Below are 17,357 nucleotides of genomic sequence, written 5' to 3' on the forward strand. Positions count from 1 at the left end.
TGGGTCATCGTCTCTAGGTCTAACTGAATCAACTGGAAGTCGGGGAAGACGTGAGCTGATTTTATTCCTAAGATCTGTGACACTTTTTGTGTTTCTGAAGTGACGGGGCGGGGGGGGGGAGAGTGAGACGTTGGTGTGAACCAGAAGCGGAAGAGCTTGGCTCTCTGTCTTCCACAATGCATTATCTTTCCTGAACACTCCTTCCGTTTGCAGAGGTGGGAGGAAAGGAAACCAATATGCTGAAATACGTGGGCCAAGAGGCGGGGAGGGACATTCTGCCGTTGCTAACAGAAGGAAGCGCTGTGGTTTATAGATGCCCACCTTGAGAGAAGGCGAGCGGGCAGAGCTGGTCTTGTGGTAACAAGCATGAATTGTCCCCTTTGCTAAGCAGTGTCCACCCTGGTTTGCATTTGGATGGGAGACTACATGTGTGAGCACTCTTAAGGTGTTCCCTTGGGATGGGGCCGCTCTGGGTAGAGCACCTGCCTGCTTGCACGCAGAAGGTTCCCAAGTTCCTTCCCTGGCAGCATCTCCAAATAGGGCTGAGAGAGACGCCTGCCTGTGACCTTGGAGAAGCCACTGCCAGTCTGTGAAGACAACACTCAGCTAGATGGACCAAGGGTCTGACTCGGGATATGGCAGCTTCCTCTGTAAGAGTGGTTCCACAGCAGCCTGGCTCCCATGAGTATGCATACTTGGGGTTCTTCAGGTAGGCCTGCTCAACTTCAGTCCTTCAGATGTTGGCCTACAACTCCCCTAATCCCTGGCTATTGGCCCCTTTGGCAAGGGATTATGGGAGTTGTAGTCTAAAAACAGCTGGGGGGTGGTGAGTTGAGCAGGTCTACTCCAGAGCCTTGAATGGGTGAATTTGGTTTCTGGCAGAGCACAGTTTGGGAACTGACTGTCTCAGAAGCAGGAGTGGGAATAGATTCCCAGATGATATGGGCTACAACTCCCAACATCCCCAAGTAAAAGCCTTTGCAGCTGGGAATTCTGGGTGTTGTAGTCCACAACATCTGGGAATCTCTGTTAGAGGGAACACTACCTGGGAGGAGTCCCACCGCACCATCCCTTCCAGCACTCTGCTTCCCACACCCTTGTTGTGGGGGGTGGTGATCGCAGTGGTCTCTCACTGAGACTCATGGCGGGAGGTGAGCCAAGTAAGAAGGGGGCAACTCAAAAGCAGGGGAAAGGGGCTCCCCTGAAATGAAGACCTGGTGCTAGAGAAGGATGGGCCCCTTTACAGCAGTGCTGGTAGTAGTCAAGACGGCCATTGGAAGAGCTGTGCTGGATCAGCCTAAAGGACTGTCCAGTCCAGTGTTATGCTTCTGACCAGAACTCAACCTGATGCCTCTGAAAACTTGCAACCGGGCCACAAAGGAGGATGGCTCCCCACCCCGTTGTTGGCATCAGATATACTGCCTCTGAAGAGGGAGGCTCCATCTAACTCCTGCTTACACAGTGATAGAACTACCCTCTTCCATGAATTTTATCAATTAGAAAAAGTAAACATGGGAAGAGGTGTGTTTGGGGGGGATACTCCTTAGCCCAAGGTTTCCCAACTTCGGCTTCCTAAACTACCGTTCATGGCCCATCCCCAAGGCTGTTGTGGCTGGGGTTGATAGGATTTGTAATCCAACAGCATCTGAGAACCCAAGGTTGGGAATTAAAGTGACGTGTCAAGTTCGAACAGGCAACATTTCTGAGAACAATCCTGGTATAATCTCAGAATAGGGTTTATATTCGAAATAGACTAGAGGAGCCAATTTGCAACAGGTGCTGTTAAACACGAACAGAACAAGGACATTTCATTTTGTGCAATGTCTGAGCTACAGGCTTTCTTCAAATGTCTGATCTAAAGGTGTGTGCATGTACCTGTGCACACACTTCTCCAGATCCAGCTGGACAGAATCAGGCTTGACCTGTAGTACAACTTTCTACAAACTGAATTATCAGCTTCAGGGAGCCACCCACTTCCCCAGGCAGCACGCCTCCGCTGGTCAGGGTCCCCCCGCCTGAACCCATGTCACTGCATCTACATCGAAAGAAATCCGGATTTCAAAAAAAAAAAAAAAAAGATGGGCCAATTTCCGGAGTAACTGCTGCCTGCTGCACCCACTCCCTACCCAGCACTGCCCCGTCGAACCCGGGCAGAAATCCTAGCAAGCGAGGAAGCGAATCGCCCTTGTCGTCTGGAGGGAACTGCACCTGTTGAGTTTCTGCCGGTCCAGCCTGCTAGTAAGAGGTCTAGGCGCCCTATGCAAAGCGGAGGGAGAGGTGGAAGGGAGTTTGTGGAAGGGGTGGGGGAGAGGTGGGGGGCCTGTTCCCTCCCTCTTTGGAGCGAGGGAGATAATGAAGAAAATAGGGTGGGGGGGCGGCTTCCTTGAGCCCATCCGCTCCATTAGAGCTACCCCTGCCAGATGGCACCTTCCTGCACTTTTCCTTGCTCGCCGGCAGGCACCATCTGGCTCATTCGCCTGGGGGGGGGGGGAGAGATTAGAGGCAACTGCTCCTCCCCTCATGTTTAAATAATAAGGCCGTGACGCAGCAGCCGGGCGAGGCGCAGGACAGGCCCGGTGTGTGCGCAGCGGGCATCCGCCGGTGGGCAGCTGGGCCAGCCGCCCCGGCAGGTAAGTGGACCCCAGGAGGCCCAGTGGGGAGCCGCGGCTTGCTCGCCCCCAGCCTGCCTGCCACGGATCGGGTTGGGCCAGGCGGAGGCCACCTGCCCGCCACCGCCCGGGGCCGGATGCACAATGGCCCGGCCGTCTGGGCAGAGGTGCGCCTAGGTAATTTTGGAGCCTGGAGCGAAAGGCTTTTGGATGCGCGCGCGCGCGCACACACCGCTGCAAGTGAAGCCTCGTTTTTTTAGCAGGTAGGTTCTGGAGGGCACCAGCCCCACCGCCCAGGACAGACGAAAGAGGATTGGGTGGGGGGCAGGGCAGGGGGCAAATCCAGGGGCAAGAGCGCCTCTGCCCCACGGCGCACGGCTGCTGCACCAAGTTCCCTTGGGATGGGCAGGGAGCTGTCCAGGGCGGCGTGTGTGCTGATGTATCTGCCGGGCTGCCTGTCAACAGTAGAGCATCCTTCAGCTGCCAGCTCTTCTTCCTCCCGTTTCTTGCCCCCCCACCCTCCGCAAAGCCCGTGTTTTTAGCCCCCACGCCATGCGCCCTTTCCATTCTCACAGTGCCTCTCCCGCGCCCAGCCCGCCTCCAGCCGGAATTGTGGCCACCTCTTACATCGGAAGCGGCCGTCTCCCAAGTCAGACCCTTGGTCCAGCTAGCTGAGGAGTGTTTGCCCAGACTGGCAGCGGCAATTGAGCGAGATGGACCAAGGGTCTCTGACTCAATAGAAGGCAGCGTGCGATGGATGGATGGATGTGTGTGTGTGTGTGTGTGTGTGTGTTTGTTTGTTTGATCAAGGGAATAAATATTCCACCCAGCTCAATGAAACCATATCGCTGTGACCCCTACCCTACTGAAGGCAGAGCGGAGGTCATTACAAGTCCCTTTTGTGGAGCTGAACACCAGCCCTAGCAGCTGTCCCATCTATACATTTAGGAACACGGGAAGCTGCCATATACTGAGTCAGACCATTGGTCCATCTGGCTCAGTGTTGTCTTCCCAGACTGGCAGCGGCTTCTCCAAGGTTGCAGGCAGGAGTCTCTCTCGGCCCTGTCTGGGAGATGCTGCCAGGGAGAGAACTTGGGATTTTCTGCTCTTCCCAGAGCGGCCCCATCCCCTGAGGGGAAGATCTTACAGTGCTCGCACATATAGTCTCCCTTTCAAATGCAAACCAGGGCAGGCCCTGCTTAGCAAAGGGGACAATTCATGTTTGCTGCCACAAGACCAACTCTGTGCACAACTCAAACGCCCCAGTGGGTCAGAAACAACTATGGGGGGGGGGCCGCAAAGTCAATTTTCAGTGCATTGGTTATTGCAGTAAAATTAACTATAAAGAGAAATATAAAAGCAATTAGTTGTGATCAGCATAAGGTTCCACTCCACTCCAGTGGTGGGATATTGAACTCCAGAACCAGTTCTCAGTTCTTTTGTGGCAACATGTGGCAAAAGGTGACTCATGATAGGAGAGTCTCTCGCTCTTTCCACACACCTGGGGTTAAGGGGGAAAGGCTCCTGGGCAAGGCAGCAGGAGGCCCAGGAAGGCCTAAGCCGCGGCACCTCTTTGGGGGAATAGACCTGTGGCCTGCCCAGCCTTTGATTTTCAGGAAGGGGTCTGGATGGGCTAGTCCTTAGAGAGGACACACACCCCAGATCAAGCGTACCCCTGTGGGAGGAGACGTGTTGGTGCCCAAGGTGGGCTGTGCAAAAGGCATCCATAACCCCAGTGCATTCACATGGAGCCCAATCCAGTGGGGAAGTTCTCTTGCACATGTCTCACTGGCGTCAACAGCACCACAAGGGGTCTTGTGCAGGAGAACCTCCCGCTGAATTGCATCACCCCTCTTCTGGGAGCAATCCCCACTTCTGCCATCCTTAGCGGTTCCAAAAATCCACCCACCCACCCCCCAGCCTGGCATAGCTTGCCTTTGCTAAGGGATCCTTTTCGCAGTGGCCTTCTCCTATGATCACTGAAAGAGATTTCTCCAGAGATGGGTTTAGAACGCGTTTCCAGAGGTCCCTTTTTAATGCGGCTGAGGGAATTCATATGCGGGGTGATGTATAAAAATTAAAATTACATAAAATGTATATCATTGATATATGTGTGTGTGTATGGTATACGTTTTGTGTATAATTTTACACATATTTTTGCAATGTAATCCTGGAGAGTGAGAGAGAGAGAGAATATATTGCAAAAAAAAAATGTAGTCCAACTTAAGGGGTTGTTCTGATTCCTTTTCTCTGCCTCATAATAACCAGAAATCTCCATTGATGGATTTGTGTAGTTGTTTATTTGTATGGTATTGCCACAAAATTGTGCCCAAAGCAGATTGATAGACTGATAGAAATATGTGTGTATATGTATGTATATACATACATATATACATCACACACACATACATATTTCTATCTATCTATCTAGAACAAACAGTTCAACCACAAAACCCATAATCCAGAGCAAAACTAGCATCCACATCAATATATCAGAACATGTCTATGCATAAGGGGGGAAAGCCTTTAAAAGCGATTCAATAATTATTAAGTCCAAGAAAATGACACCATCGTAATCATGATGTTTCAGTAAGGTTCAGATGCCTTAGAGAGGTTCTCCAACTGTTTGGGGACTACAACTCCCATCATCCCCAGCAGAGGAGGCGGCCAACTTGAGACTCTCCAGTGACTTGGACTACAACATCCATCATCTTTGCTACAATTTTATTGTGGCTCCAGATGATGGGAGTTGTAGTCCAACCACGACGGCTTTAGAGGAATAAATCCCATGTGGAGTAAAACATCAGCAGAGGAGGGAGAGTGATTCCCTTTCGCCCTCGATGGGTCCCTTCAGCTTGACCAACTGCCCCTAGAAGCCCACCTCCAGATCAGTAGTGGACTCCTAGGTGGGACGGAGGAGCAGACCCAAACCAAAACTCTTGTCTGGATCGGACACTGAGCTGTGTATCATTTGCGTTTCTCGTGCTCCACACAATTGGTGGAAAAGTGGGATAAGATCATCCCTCTCTTATCCATAGCCATGTGAGGTAGGCTATGCCGACAGACAGCAACTGATCCAAGCTCACCCAGCTTCCTGTGTTTCCCATGTACACTCTGAACATGCCCAGAGGTGCCCTGTCATTTGTGCATACCCAGGGTGAGCTTTGACATTAAAACAGCTTCCAGCCATGAGCCCCTGGCAAGGCTCAAACCTCTTTGTGTGTGTGTGTGTGTGTGTGTGTGTGTGTGTGTGTGTGTGTGTGTTAACCAGCTTGGAGAAACGTGCCATACAATTAGATTTGCATTTTTATGTTCCAATTTAATTTTTATTGTGCAGGGGTTATTTGAAATTGGAATTTGGAATTTTTATTGTGCAGGGGCTTGAAATGTCTTGTCAACTGCCTTGAGATTGTTTTAATGAAAGGCGGTATAAACATTTAACAATCAAAATGAAAATATTGAATTAATGCTATAGCCTAGCAAGCAAGAGGTTGCTGGTTCGAATCCCTGCTGGTATGTTTCCCAGACGATGGGAAACGCCTGTATTGGGCAGCAGCGATATAGGAAGATGCTGAAAGGCATCATCTCATACTGCATGGGAGATGGCAATGGTAAACCCCTCCTGTATTCTACTAAAGACAGCCACAGAGCTCTGTGGGCGCCAGGAGTTGACACGCACTCGGCGTAATTTTACCTTTACATTTTAATGTAATCTAGTTTTAATTGTAGTTTTAATTTGGATTTAATTTGATTTTGATTTGGATTTAATTGGATTTTGGATTTAATTGGTTTTAATTTGGATTTAATTGGTTTTAATTTGGATTTAATTGGATTTTGATTTTCATTGTTATGTATTTTTTATTTTAATGTCAGCTGTCCTAAGCCACCTTTGGAAGGGTGGTGTATCGAAGTCAAATAAATCAATAAAAAGAAAAGAAAACCGGGGCAGCTAGCTAAACAGGATTTCTTTTCTTTTTTTAAATGGAAGCTGTTGTGCAGGCGTCTTTGGAACAGCACAGCTTGTGCCCATCAGGGAGAAGGGCCAGGTGCGTTCTTAAAGGCCACGTCCTTCTCTTTGTCTGATTCCCTCAGAGATTTCTGTTGCTTCAAGCAACAGTTTGGGTTGCTTATACCAGGGTTTCTTAACCTTGGGCCCCCAGATGATGTTGGACTACAACTCCCATCATCCCCAGACATGGCCTTTGTGGCTGAGGATGAAGGGAGTTGTAGTCCAACAACATTTGGGGGCCCAAGGTTAAGAAACCCTGGCTTGTACAGCTGGACAAGTGTGGTGACAGGCCCTTTTTCATCCCTCACCAGACGAGACTCTTCTGTTCTCCCGCTGAAGGGCAGGGTGCCCACCTCCGCCCCCAAGATGGTCAGCCGCCTGCCTCGCGTGGCGGACCTGACCCGCTTCTGCCAGAAGCTCAGCCGCGTGAAGACGCTGGAGGAGGACATGATGGAGACCTCCCTCAACCGCTGCCTGACCACAGTGGACCTGACGCTGCTTGGCATCGGGGGGATGGTAGGATCTGGCCTCTACGTCCTCACCGGCACCATCGCCAAAGACACCGCAGGGCCGGCCATCGTGGTCTCCTTCATCATCGCCGGCATCGCCTCGTTGCTAGCCGCTCTCTGCTATGCCGAGTTTGGCGCCCACGTGCCCAAGACGGGCTCGGCCTACATGTTCACCTACGTCTCGATGGGCGAGATTTGGGCTTTCCTGATTGGCTGGAATGTCATCCTGGAGTACATGATTGGTGGGGCGGCCGTGGCCAGGGCATGGAGCGGCTACCTGGATGCCATCTTTGACCACCGCATCAAGAACTTCACGGAGACCCACGTGGGCACCTGGCAGGTCCCGTTCCTGGCCCACTACCCGGACTTCTTGGCGGCCGGCATCCTGCTCGTGGCGACGGCCTTCATCTCCTTTGGTGCCCGCGTCTCCTCGTGGCTCAACCACGTCTTCTCTGCCATCAGCATGGGCGTCATCCTCTTCATCCTCGTGATGGGGTTCATTCTGGCCAGGCCCCAAAACTGGGGGGCTGAGGAAGGGGGGTTTGCCCCGTTCGGCATCTCGGGGATCATGGCGGGCTCGGCCACGTGCTTCTATGCCTTTGTGGGCTTCGACGTGATCGCCACGTCCAGCGAGGAGGCCAGGAACCCCCAGAGGGCCATTCCCAGAGCCATCGCCATCTCCCTCAGCTTGGCCACGGGGGCCTACATCCTGGTCTCCATGGTGCTGACGCTGATGGTGCCGTGGCATTCCTTAAACCCCGACTCTGCCCTAGCGGACGCCTTTTACCGGAGGGGCTACTCCTGGGCTGGTTTCATCGTGGCCGCAGGCTCCATTTGTGGTAAGTCTGGACTGGGGTTTCCCCTAAACCACCTTAGTCTCATGTCCCTTAGACTTCTTTCGGGCCCCCATTTCCACGGTCTTCTACTCTAACCCCCTGCTCAGTCTCCATTCCCCTACTTCTTGGTTGACGACCCTTTCCACCCCATCGTCCCCATTTAATTTAGAGTAAGGACAATAAACGTTACCACCAGCGACTTGGACACCACCGAACGGTGGGGGGGGGGGGATGACCCCCAGCAGGGCCACCTGCCCCCACTGGACTTCTTACCCTCCACAGCCCGTGGGGCCCCACAAATCACTGGTGTGGTTGCCTGGCAGAGCATGATGTTGCTCCTGGCTTTCAGGTGGGCTATGGGGTGGAGACTGGGTGATCTCCAATTGGGAATTGACAGAGGGAGTGTGATTCTGTGGGTCCTTTTGGATCTCTCGGCGGCTTTCGATACTATAGACCAGGGGTCCTCAACGTTGGGTCCCCAGATGTTGTTGGACTTCCATTCCCATAATCCCCAGCCCCAGTGGCCTTTGGTTGGGGATTGTGGGAGTTGGTCCAATAACACCTGGGGACCCAACATTGAGAATCAAATTAAGACTTCTCCGTTTGGTCTGATCCCTCCAGCAGATTTTATCATAGATCTACAAAGTTGGAAGAGATCCTAAAGGTCCTCTACTCCAACCCCTTGCTCAGTGCAGGAAACTGCTACAGCATCCCTGGACAGATGGAACGCCAGTCTGTTTTAAAATCTCTAGAGAAAGAGAGCTCATTATCACATGAGGCAGACTGTTCCATGGTCTTACAAATTCTTCCTGACACCTATCCTGAATTGGCTTCCTTGCCATTGTAACCATTGTTTCTGGAGAAACAATGGTAACTTGGAGAGGTTCTGGTTTCTGAAGGGTTGGAGAGAGACTGGCCCTCTCCGTCCCCAGCATAGCATTCCTCCAGTGGCTGTTGCTGGGGTCTATCTTCTGTTTCCTTTTTAGATTGTGAGCCCTTCGGGGACAGGGAGCCATTTTTTATTTATTTATTTACTTTATGTATCTTTTCCTCTGTAAACCACTTTGAGAAACTTGGGTTGAAAAGTGGTATATAAATATATGTATCGTATTTGTCATCATCATCATCATCATTTCTAGTCCTTCCTTCAGGAGCAACATGAAATAAGTCCACTCCTTCTCCTGGGTGGTGATCCTTAAATAGGAGCATAGCTAGAGGAGAGGGGGGCCCGTTTTTGCCCCTCTCCCTGGCGGCCCCTCGGAGTTTGGGAGATAATGCCGAAAATAGGGAGGGGTGGAGCTGGGGGGCCCTCAGGAGCTGGGGGCCCCAGGTTCTTTGAACCCATCTGCTCAATTATAGCTACATCCCTGCCCTTCAAATATTTGACAACAGCTGTGATATCCCCCCTTCATCTTCTCTTCTCCAGGCTAAACACACCCAGCTCCTCCAAACCATTCCTCACAAGACTTGGTTTCCAGACACACACACACACACACCTACACACCTCCACCTGGGTTGCCCTCCCCTGAACCTGTCACCACACCACCATAGGGTTGCTCCTCCCCAGACACCTCACACGCTAGTCCCTCTCCTTGACTGTGTGCCTTTCCTCTCCCTCGCTAGCGATGAACACCGTTCTCCTCAGCAACCTCTTCTCTCTGCCCCGGATCGTCTACGCCATGGCAGAGGACGGGCTCTTCTTCCGGGTCTTCTCACGGGTCCACCCCCGCACGCAGGTCCCCGTGGTGGCCATCATCGTCTTTGGCATCCTCATGGCGGTCCTGGCCTTCATCTTCGACTTGGAGGCGCTGGTCCAGTTCCTCTCCATCGGCACCCTCTTGGCCTACACTTTTGTGGCGGCGAGCGTGATCATCCTGCGCTTCCAGCGGGCAAAGGTGGAGGCCCCCAACCCCCCCGAGGGGACTGAGCACCCCCCGACATCCGCCGAGAGCATCGGAGCCGGCGAGCCGAAGGAGTACGAATCTTTCTCCGACAAGCTGCACTTGGTGGGGAAGGAGAAGGCCAAAAGCCAGCGAGGACCAGGCCAACTCAAGGCGGCTTTTGAGCCCTACCTGGACTTCCTCAGTGATTTCTACCCTGGTGAAGTGGTCACAGTGGCCGTCATCATCCTTATGGTGTCGGCCCTCTGCTTGTCCTCCATCCTGGTGTTTGGGACGGGCCAGCTTCACCTGCCCACCTGGACTTACGTCTTGCTGGTAGTGCTCTTCAGCTTGGCTTTGGTGGTCAGTCTGATCTTGATCAGCATTCATGAGCAACAGCAGAGCACCCAGACATTTCAGGTAACCGGGCCCAGAGGGATCTGGGGGCTAGCTGACCCCACACACGGTGGCCTTCCGACACCGTGCTGCATTTCTTAGCAAATTCAGGATTGCAACGACCCAATTCGCAGAACCAAATGGGTGTACTGGGAATGTGGGCTCAGCAATGGGACACCACAAAAGTTGTCCATAGTGCTGGCATGGGAAAGGCAGCTTGCCAACGGGGGAGTTGTGTAGCTGGTGGGGCAACCGTACAGAAGAGCTTTGCTCCAAGCAGAACTCAGCCAGTATCAGTTTGTTTACTGTATTTCTATCTCCTCTTTCCAAGGCAGTTTGCAGGCGTTGTACAACATCATACAAATATAAAATGCTAGGAGGTGAGGCCCGTCGTACACCAGACAAAGTCATTTTCTGTTGATTACACTGATGTGGGAACTCAAGAGATTAATTATAGGTTATGGATTTTTAAAATTAACGTGCTTGCAAAAGGGAAGTCAAAGAACAGTTTGAAATTTGTAGGATTTCAACGTCAAACGTTATTCGTTGGATTGAATAATGATCATACACAGTCAATTTGAATCGTGGTAAATTTGTATCTGAGAAACATCTTCTCTTGGACATGACGTCATTTTTGAATTATTGATTTGATTATCGAGTGTTTTAACAATAGCAGTTAAAATGGGATGCTTCAGAATATGATTCAAATATTCAATATTCAATATGATTCAAAAGACGATTCAAAATTTCTGCTAAAAAAGATGAAAAAATAATTTAAACCAAAAAAATTATTTAAAATGGTTTAAATTATTTCACCCAGCATGTCCCAATAGTAGTGCATTCTGCTAATTTCAGTGGCAGGATTGTTCATGCAAAATTTGGTACCTGTAGGTAATCGAGACATTTGGCATTATGTTGCACAGACCCTTCAAAATCTATAATCGATAATAATCGTTTCATCTTGAAAAGCCATTGCAGACAGAGGTGGCAGTGGTGACTTTTCACCTTGCTACCTTTTCTCCCTCCTCCTCACTGGCAGTCGGGAGTCATTCGTTTCCCCATCGTTCTTGTCATGCCAGAACTTGGTCATGAGAAAGCAGACCCCAGTTTCTCCAAAAGCTAGCTGCAGGCACTTGGAGACCCCCACGTCCCAAATGGACGCAGTTAATGACTGATGACACCCACCCCCTGAACTAGTTTCTTGCTAGTCAACTGAAAAAAATATTTTCCTCCATTCCTTGAGTTGCTTCCTTCAGTCCTCCACCCAACACGTAAGATGTAGATACTTCCAGTAGTCATGGATGGCCATTCAGATAGCAACATATGCAAAAGGTCTGGAGAAGGTCATGTGGTACATCCAGGGAATTTCCTAACTGCAGCAGGCAACAGACCCCAACCCTTTTATGAGTCCCCGCTAAATTGGCCTATTCTGTCCACCCGGCCCCATCTCTCTTCTGTAGTTACCACTGGTGCCGTTGACTCCTGCGCTGAGCATTTTCATCAACATCTATCTGATGCTGAAGCTCAACTACATGACCTGGCTACGCTTCTCGGTCTGGCTGGTCGCAGGTGAGAACGTGGATCTTCCTAGATCGCTGCTGCCCGATAGAGGTGTTTCCCATAGTCTGGGAAACATACCGGCGGGGGTTCGAACCGGCAACCTCATGCTTGCTAGTCAAGTCGTTTCCCCACTGCGCCATTAGGTGGCATGGTCCTGTGGTAGCGAGAATGAATTTGTCCCCTTTGTTAAGCAGTTTCCACCTTGGTTTGCATTTGGATGGGCAACTGCATGTGAGTGCTGTAAGAATTCCACTTAAGGGATGGGGCCATCACTTAGTGGGAGCATCTGCTTCTACGCAGAAAATCCCAGGTTCAATCCCTGGTAGCATCTCCAGACAGGGCTGAGAGAGACTCCTGCCTGTAACCTTGGAGAAGCCGCTGCCAGTCTGGGAAGACAACGCTGAGCTTGATGGACCAATGGTCTGACTCAGTATAAGGCAGCTTCCTATGCTAGCAAACAAAGCAAAGTCTTGAAATATAAGGAACAGGAATAGCAAGGGGATTTTCCTAGGACACAATAAAAACATTCTCAACTGTGTGGCACATGAACTTTCAACATGATGGAAATTCTCAGGATTCTGGTTTTGGTGGGGAAAACTGGGAAATTGTTTCAGTTTTCAGAAATCTGGCAGAAAAGGGAATTTCTTAAAAATATAAGGAACAGGAATAGCAAGGGGATTTTCCTAGGCTAAAAATATTCTCAGCTATGGGACAAGTTAACTTTCATCATGTTGAAAACATGCAGCATTTGCAAGAAGCTGGTTTTAATGCTCCAAATTGGGGGTTTGGGGGGCATTTTCAGATCTGCAGACAAAAACATGTTCTAGAAATATAAGGGATAAGAATAGCAAGGTTCCTAGCTCTTGCTAAATGCATCCTCAGCTACGTGGCAGATGAAATTTCAACCTGAAAATATTTTTGATGCCCCAAACTTGGGGTTATTTACCCTCATTTTCAGAAATCTGGGAGATAAAAAAAGTCCCAAAAATATAAGGGACAGTAATAGCAAGAATATTTTCCTAGGATACTAAACACATCCTCAACTATGTGGCAAGTGAAATTTCATTATGTTGGGATCCGCGCACCATACCCATCATTGATTGTTGCACTTATCTAGAGAATGTTGCCATTTTCCAGGATTTCTGTACATCTATATGAGCAGAGCACGGGGTCCCATTGCGAGGGAAGATCATTTCTCACATAGCTGAGGATGTGTTAGTGAAGACCAAGGAAAATCTCCTACCTCTTCCTATTCCTGATATCTCTCAGACATTGTTTTGTCTGCCAGATTTCTGGAAATGATTTTTTAAAAATCCCTAATTTGGAGCATCAAAATTAGGATGTTGCGAGGGTCTCACCATGGTGACATTTCATTTGAATGTGTGTGTTATAAGAACGACGGAAATCTGCTTTCATAGAATTCATATGTATTATTTCTAAGTCTAAGTTTTTTGTGTGCGTTTTGGTCTAGCAGATTTCTGGAAATGGCAAAAATCCTTCAGTTCTGAGCACCAACATTAGGAAGTTGCCCCTAGGGAAACCTCCTTGCTATTCCTATGCCTTATATTTCTTAAGGCTTTTTGGTCTAGCATCTGTGTTGCTAAGCAAAGCATTTGCTCTGCTCCTCTTTATGGACCAAGCAAGCTGGATCTTACACTGGCAAAGAGCCTCTCTGTGAGGTTTCTGGTTAACCCATTCCTGGATCCAGGCCAGCTTCGGAATGGGGCTTTAGTTACTTGTATTGTAGTCCTTGGTTAATCCATTCCTTGATCCAGGCCAGCTTTTGAGTGGGGCTTTAGTTACTTGTATTCCAATCCTGGAGTAGAGGTGGGGCTAACAAACAGCCAGCACCAAGAGCCCTGAAAAAGAGGTGGGGCTAACAAATGGCCAGCAGCAAGAGCCCTGAAAAAGAGGCGGGGCTAACGAACAGCCAGCAGCAAGAGCCCTGAAAAGAGGCGGGGCTAACGAACAGCCAGCAGCAAGAGCCCTGAAAAAGAGGTGGGGCTAACAAACAGCCAGCAGCAAGAGCCCTGAAAAAGGGGTGGGGCTAACAAACAGCCAACAGCAAGAGCCCTGAAAAAGAGGTGGGGCTAACAAACACCCAGCAGCAAAAGGTGGGGCTGACAAACCAGAGGTGGAGCTAACAAACAGCCAGCAGCAAGAGCACGGAAAAGCAGCCTGCACTTGCCTCTCTGTACAGAATATCTATTTCATTAAACTATTGATATTCCTGATTCCACTCCAGTGCCTTGTCCTTGCAGACAACTCTTTCCCTTGGATTCCACACTCCCGCTAGCAGTTGTTCTGCAGGACAAGAACAAACTCGATTCTGTCTTGCCACCGCGCTGAGAGATGAAAGCATCTGCTGTGGAACATGCTGGCTGTGGTGGGATTAGGGCCTTTGCTGGTCTCATGTGCTCTCTCTCTCTCTCTTGCTCTCTCTGCACTAGGCTTGTTGGTCTACTTTGGCTACGGCATCTGGCACAGCAAGGAGAACCTGCGGGAATCTCAGGCCCATGCCGTCAGCGCCCGCTACGTGGTCTTCCCAAGCAGCAGTCTAGAAGAGACGGTGCAGACCGTGCAGCCCACCACCCAGCCCTCTCAGGGTTTGGAGGAAACAGTGGAAGAAGAAGCGAAGAGATGATGCAGGGAGGCCAACACAGAGGAGACCCTTCCCTCCCCGCTCCCCCACCCACTCCGCCGCTCTCCAGTATTTGCCAGAGGGAGCAGCCGGGGAGGGACGCCCTCACCCCAGCCCGCCAGGAACCCTGTGGGCGTGGCAAGCTACTGCCAATGGAACAGAGGCTCCCTGCTTCTGTTTTCTTGCCCAGACCCCAGTTTCCGTTGCTGGAAGGCTGCACACATCTTGTCGCTGAGCACAATGACCTGGCAGTTGGGGCTCAATCTGTAGAGTGTCTCCCTCCCATTCGGTGGCCAACCCGCCCACAAGAACCCATTGCATCGCCCCCTTACCAAACTCTTCCTGTTCTCTTTCTCCCAGATCTTGCCCTTCTAGAGCCATTCTTCTGCCTGTTGTTTCCTGGACATCACGAAAAATGGAGAAAAGTGGTCTCTTTGGGTTATGCTAGGGTGGTGGGTGCAGCAGCCCCAGGAAGACCCATTTCACCATTTTGGGCCCGGGGCGGGGGGCAGGGGCACAAAGAAAGTTTGGATTCTGGGCTCCAAGTGACACTGAGACAAGGACCTGTCCTGATTGAGTTGACGTCTCCCTCTGTCTTCCGCAAACACAGGGAGTCTGGCTAGTGGGAATGGCAACTCTAGACAGTACAAGCTGCTGGGTGTTTCCACTCTCTGGGCCCCTCTCTCGCTAACGCTTGTCTGCCGTTCACGTGCAAGAACATTTGATTGGGTGCCCCAGGCAGGTTTCCTATGCCATTATTACACAGCACAATAAGAGCCAATATTCTCTAGGTGCTGCAGGCAGAGGTGCATCTAGGTAATTTTGGAGCCTGGACCTAAAAGCTTTTGGAGGCCCCCCTCCCCTGCAAATTAAGCATCATCATGCTTAATTAAGCATCATCAGCCGGGTGACACCACCTGGGTCTACAAGAGGATTGGGGGCCCCCAGGGGCTGTGGGGGCCCCTGGACTTTGGCCCGGAAATCCAGGGGATCAGAGCACCTCTGGCTACAGGAGACCCAGAGCAGAGGCTGTCCCAACCCACGGCTTACAGAGGCTGCCGAGACATGAGACAAAGCCCACTGGCGGGCATGTTCTGGGTTCTATTAAGATTGGACCAGCCCCCCCCCCATATGGAGCTAGGTTTAGTGTGGGTTGCCACTGTGATTGTGTGAACCCGTGCCAAGGTGAACCCCTACTAACTGGGCAAAGAGGCACTTTTTAAACATGGCAATTCTCTTTACTTAGCAGCGGGAGAGTAACTGGCCCTACCCACCCCCAGAACAGCATCCCTCCAGTGACTGTTGCTGGCGTCTATCTTATGTTCCTTTTTAGATTGTGAGCCCTTTGGGGACAGGGAGCCAACTTATTTATTTATTTATTATTTATCTGTATAGACCACTTTGGAAACTTTTGTTGAAAAGCAGTGTATAAGTATTTTGTTGTTGTTGTTGTTGTGAGATATGCCGATTCATCTTAGGCCATAAGCCACCATGGCATGGGTTCACACAATCACGCTCATGTTGGTCACCCACATTAACCCTAGATTTGAACTCTTGTGTGAATCAGGCCAGTATAAAGGCAGCTCCATCTGCTCCTACGTCCGTTGCAGGAGCTCAGCTTCACCCATCCCTGCACCGTCCTGCAGCTGTGTAACCTGTTTGCAGGTGCGCAACACTCTTGCGCAAGCAGAGTGATACTCTGAACAACAACCACTGAGATTAGACTCCTGCATCGGATCCCCACATGAAATGGGACATATCGGTTTTTGGTTTTAAGAGGAGCATACACACTGCCACCCACCTGCTCCTGTGCCACAGAAGGCTTAAAACCCTGAAGAAGCTACCAAGTCCAGCTCTTCAGTAGCCCTGCTTGGCAATGCCAAATGGCCCCTTTGCTCTTACTGTATGTGCCTTTAGCTGCCCTCTGTGCCCAGAGGAACCTTGCCAAATGCACAGCGGCTTGCCATGCATCAGAGCACAAACAGCTTCCCCGTGCAGCTCTTTCAGGCACGGTTTGTCAGCGTGGGGGCCACAGGGAAGGGGGCTGCACCAATTAACTTGTGTGAGTGACACACACGCACAGATGTACCCCAGAAACTGAACTATCCCAGGCAGGCAGCTACCTGTCCCCTCCCCTATAAGTTGGAGCCAGTCTTTTCCAATTAAAATAGTGGGATCAGGCTGCCCCACGCTGTAGCTGACCCCGTCCCTGACCCCATTGCCTGGAGAGGTCTGCCTCTACCAAAGAGAAGGAAAATGACCAAGGGTGCATATCATGATGTGCCATGATTGTAGTGGCAGATTCGTGTCTCAGGAAGCTCCCACCACCGAGATACACAAATCCGCCACCACAATCATGGCACGCTTCCCGAGATACGCGAATGAGATACGCTCGAGAGATACGATACGTGCGAGATACGCTCGAGAGATACGATACGTGCGAGATACGCTCGAGAGATACACGAATCCGCTGCTACAATTGTGGCACGTCACAATGAGCACCCTTGGTCATTCTCCTTCTCTTTAGCACCTGTGGCACGTCACGGCTGCATTTTTGGGGACAGGAACACAAAGGCCTCTTGCTTTCCACGGCTCTCATTATATAGATGTCTCATCACAACTGCCGCCGCTTTGCAACTCCGCTTTAAGGATGGGGGGCAGCTGGGGTGGATTGTCTGTACATACTTGTGCCGTCGTCGGTGAGTTCCAGGAGTGCCGTGCGCCCAGCGCCCAGCTGTTTTGCCCCGCGTCCCGCCTGGCGCTTGCCCCCTCCTGCCTCACCACTTGTAGCCGGCCGCGCCCGTCGGCCTCCTTACTAACAGTGTACTTCCACTCTGTGCAACGGCTTGTGGCAAAGGAGCTGCTCTAGTGATAAAGATTTGTCTTTCCTTGGCTTGGCGTCCCTGTGGTCTTGGTG

The 17,357-nt window shown here is 50.8% G+C and overlaps 1 protein-coding gene across 4 annotated transcripts; it reads left to right on the plus strand.

Annotated features, from left to right (window-relative positions):
- SLC7A4 (solute carrier family 7 member 4) lies at positions 1 to 17,332 on the plus strand. 4 transcript variants are annotated; one of them, XM_053279846.1, is made up of 5 exons: positions 1 to 50; positions 6,930 to 7,966; positions 9,587 to 10,263; positions 11,700 to 11,808; positions 14,250 to 17,332. In XM_053279846.1, the coding sequence occupies exons 2-5, from the start codon at positions 6,985 to 6,987 to the stop codon at positions 14,441 to 14,443; spliced, it is 1,962 nt and encodes a 653-aa protein (XP_053135821.1). In that variant the 5' UTR covers positions 1 to 50; positions 6,930 to 6,984; the 3' UTR covers positions 14,444 to 17,332. The 4 variants fall into 4 exon arrangements, with proteins under 4 accessions (XP_053135821.1, XP_053135818.1, XP_053135820.1 ...); XM_053279843.1 differs by lacking the exon at positions 1 to 50 and adding an exon at positions 2,506 to 2,872; XM_053279845.1 differs by lacking the exon at positions 1 to 50 and adding an exon at positions 2,540 to 2,630.
- The last annotated feature ends 25 nt before the right edge of the window (positions 17,333 to 17,357 follow it).

Source organism: Hemicordylus capensis, chromosome 15 (genome assembly GCF_027244095.1).
Source record: "Hemicordylus capensis ecotype Gifberg chromosome 15, rHemCap1.1.pri, whole genome shotgun sequence".
NCBI classification, from domain to species: Eukaryota; Metazoa; Chordata; class Lepidosauria; order Squamata; family Cordylidae; genus Hemicordylus; species Hemicordylus capensis.

Excerpts from the sequence above, each read along its gene's own strand:
- SLC7A4 (XM_053279843.1), top strand. The coding sequence starts at position 2,820 with ATGCGCGCGCGCGCGCACACACCGCTGCAAGTGAAGCCTCGTTTTTTT. Across the intron at positions 7,967-9,586 it reads GGCCGCAGGCTCCATTTGTG|CGATGAACACCGTTCTCCTC; the intron begins GTAAGTCTGGAC and ends CTCCCTCGCTAG. Across the intron at positions 11,809-14,249 it reads CTCGGTCTGGCTGGTCGCAG|GCTTGTTGGTCTACTTTGGC; the intron begins GTGAGAACGTGG and ends TCTCTGCACTAG.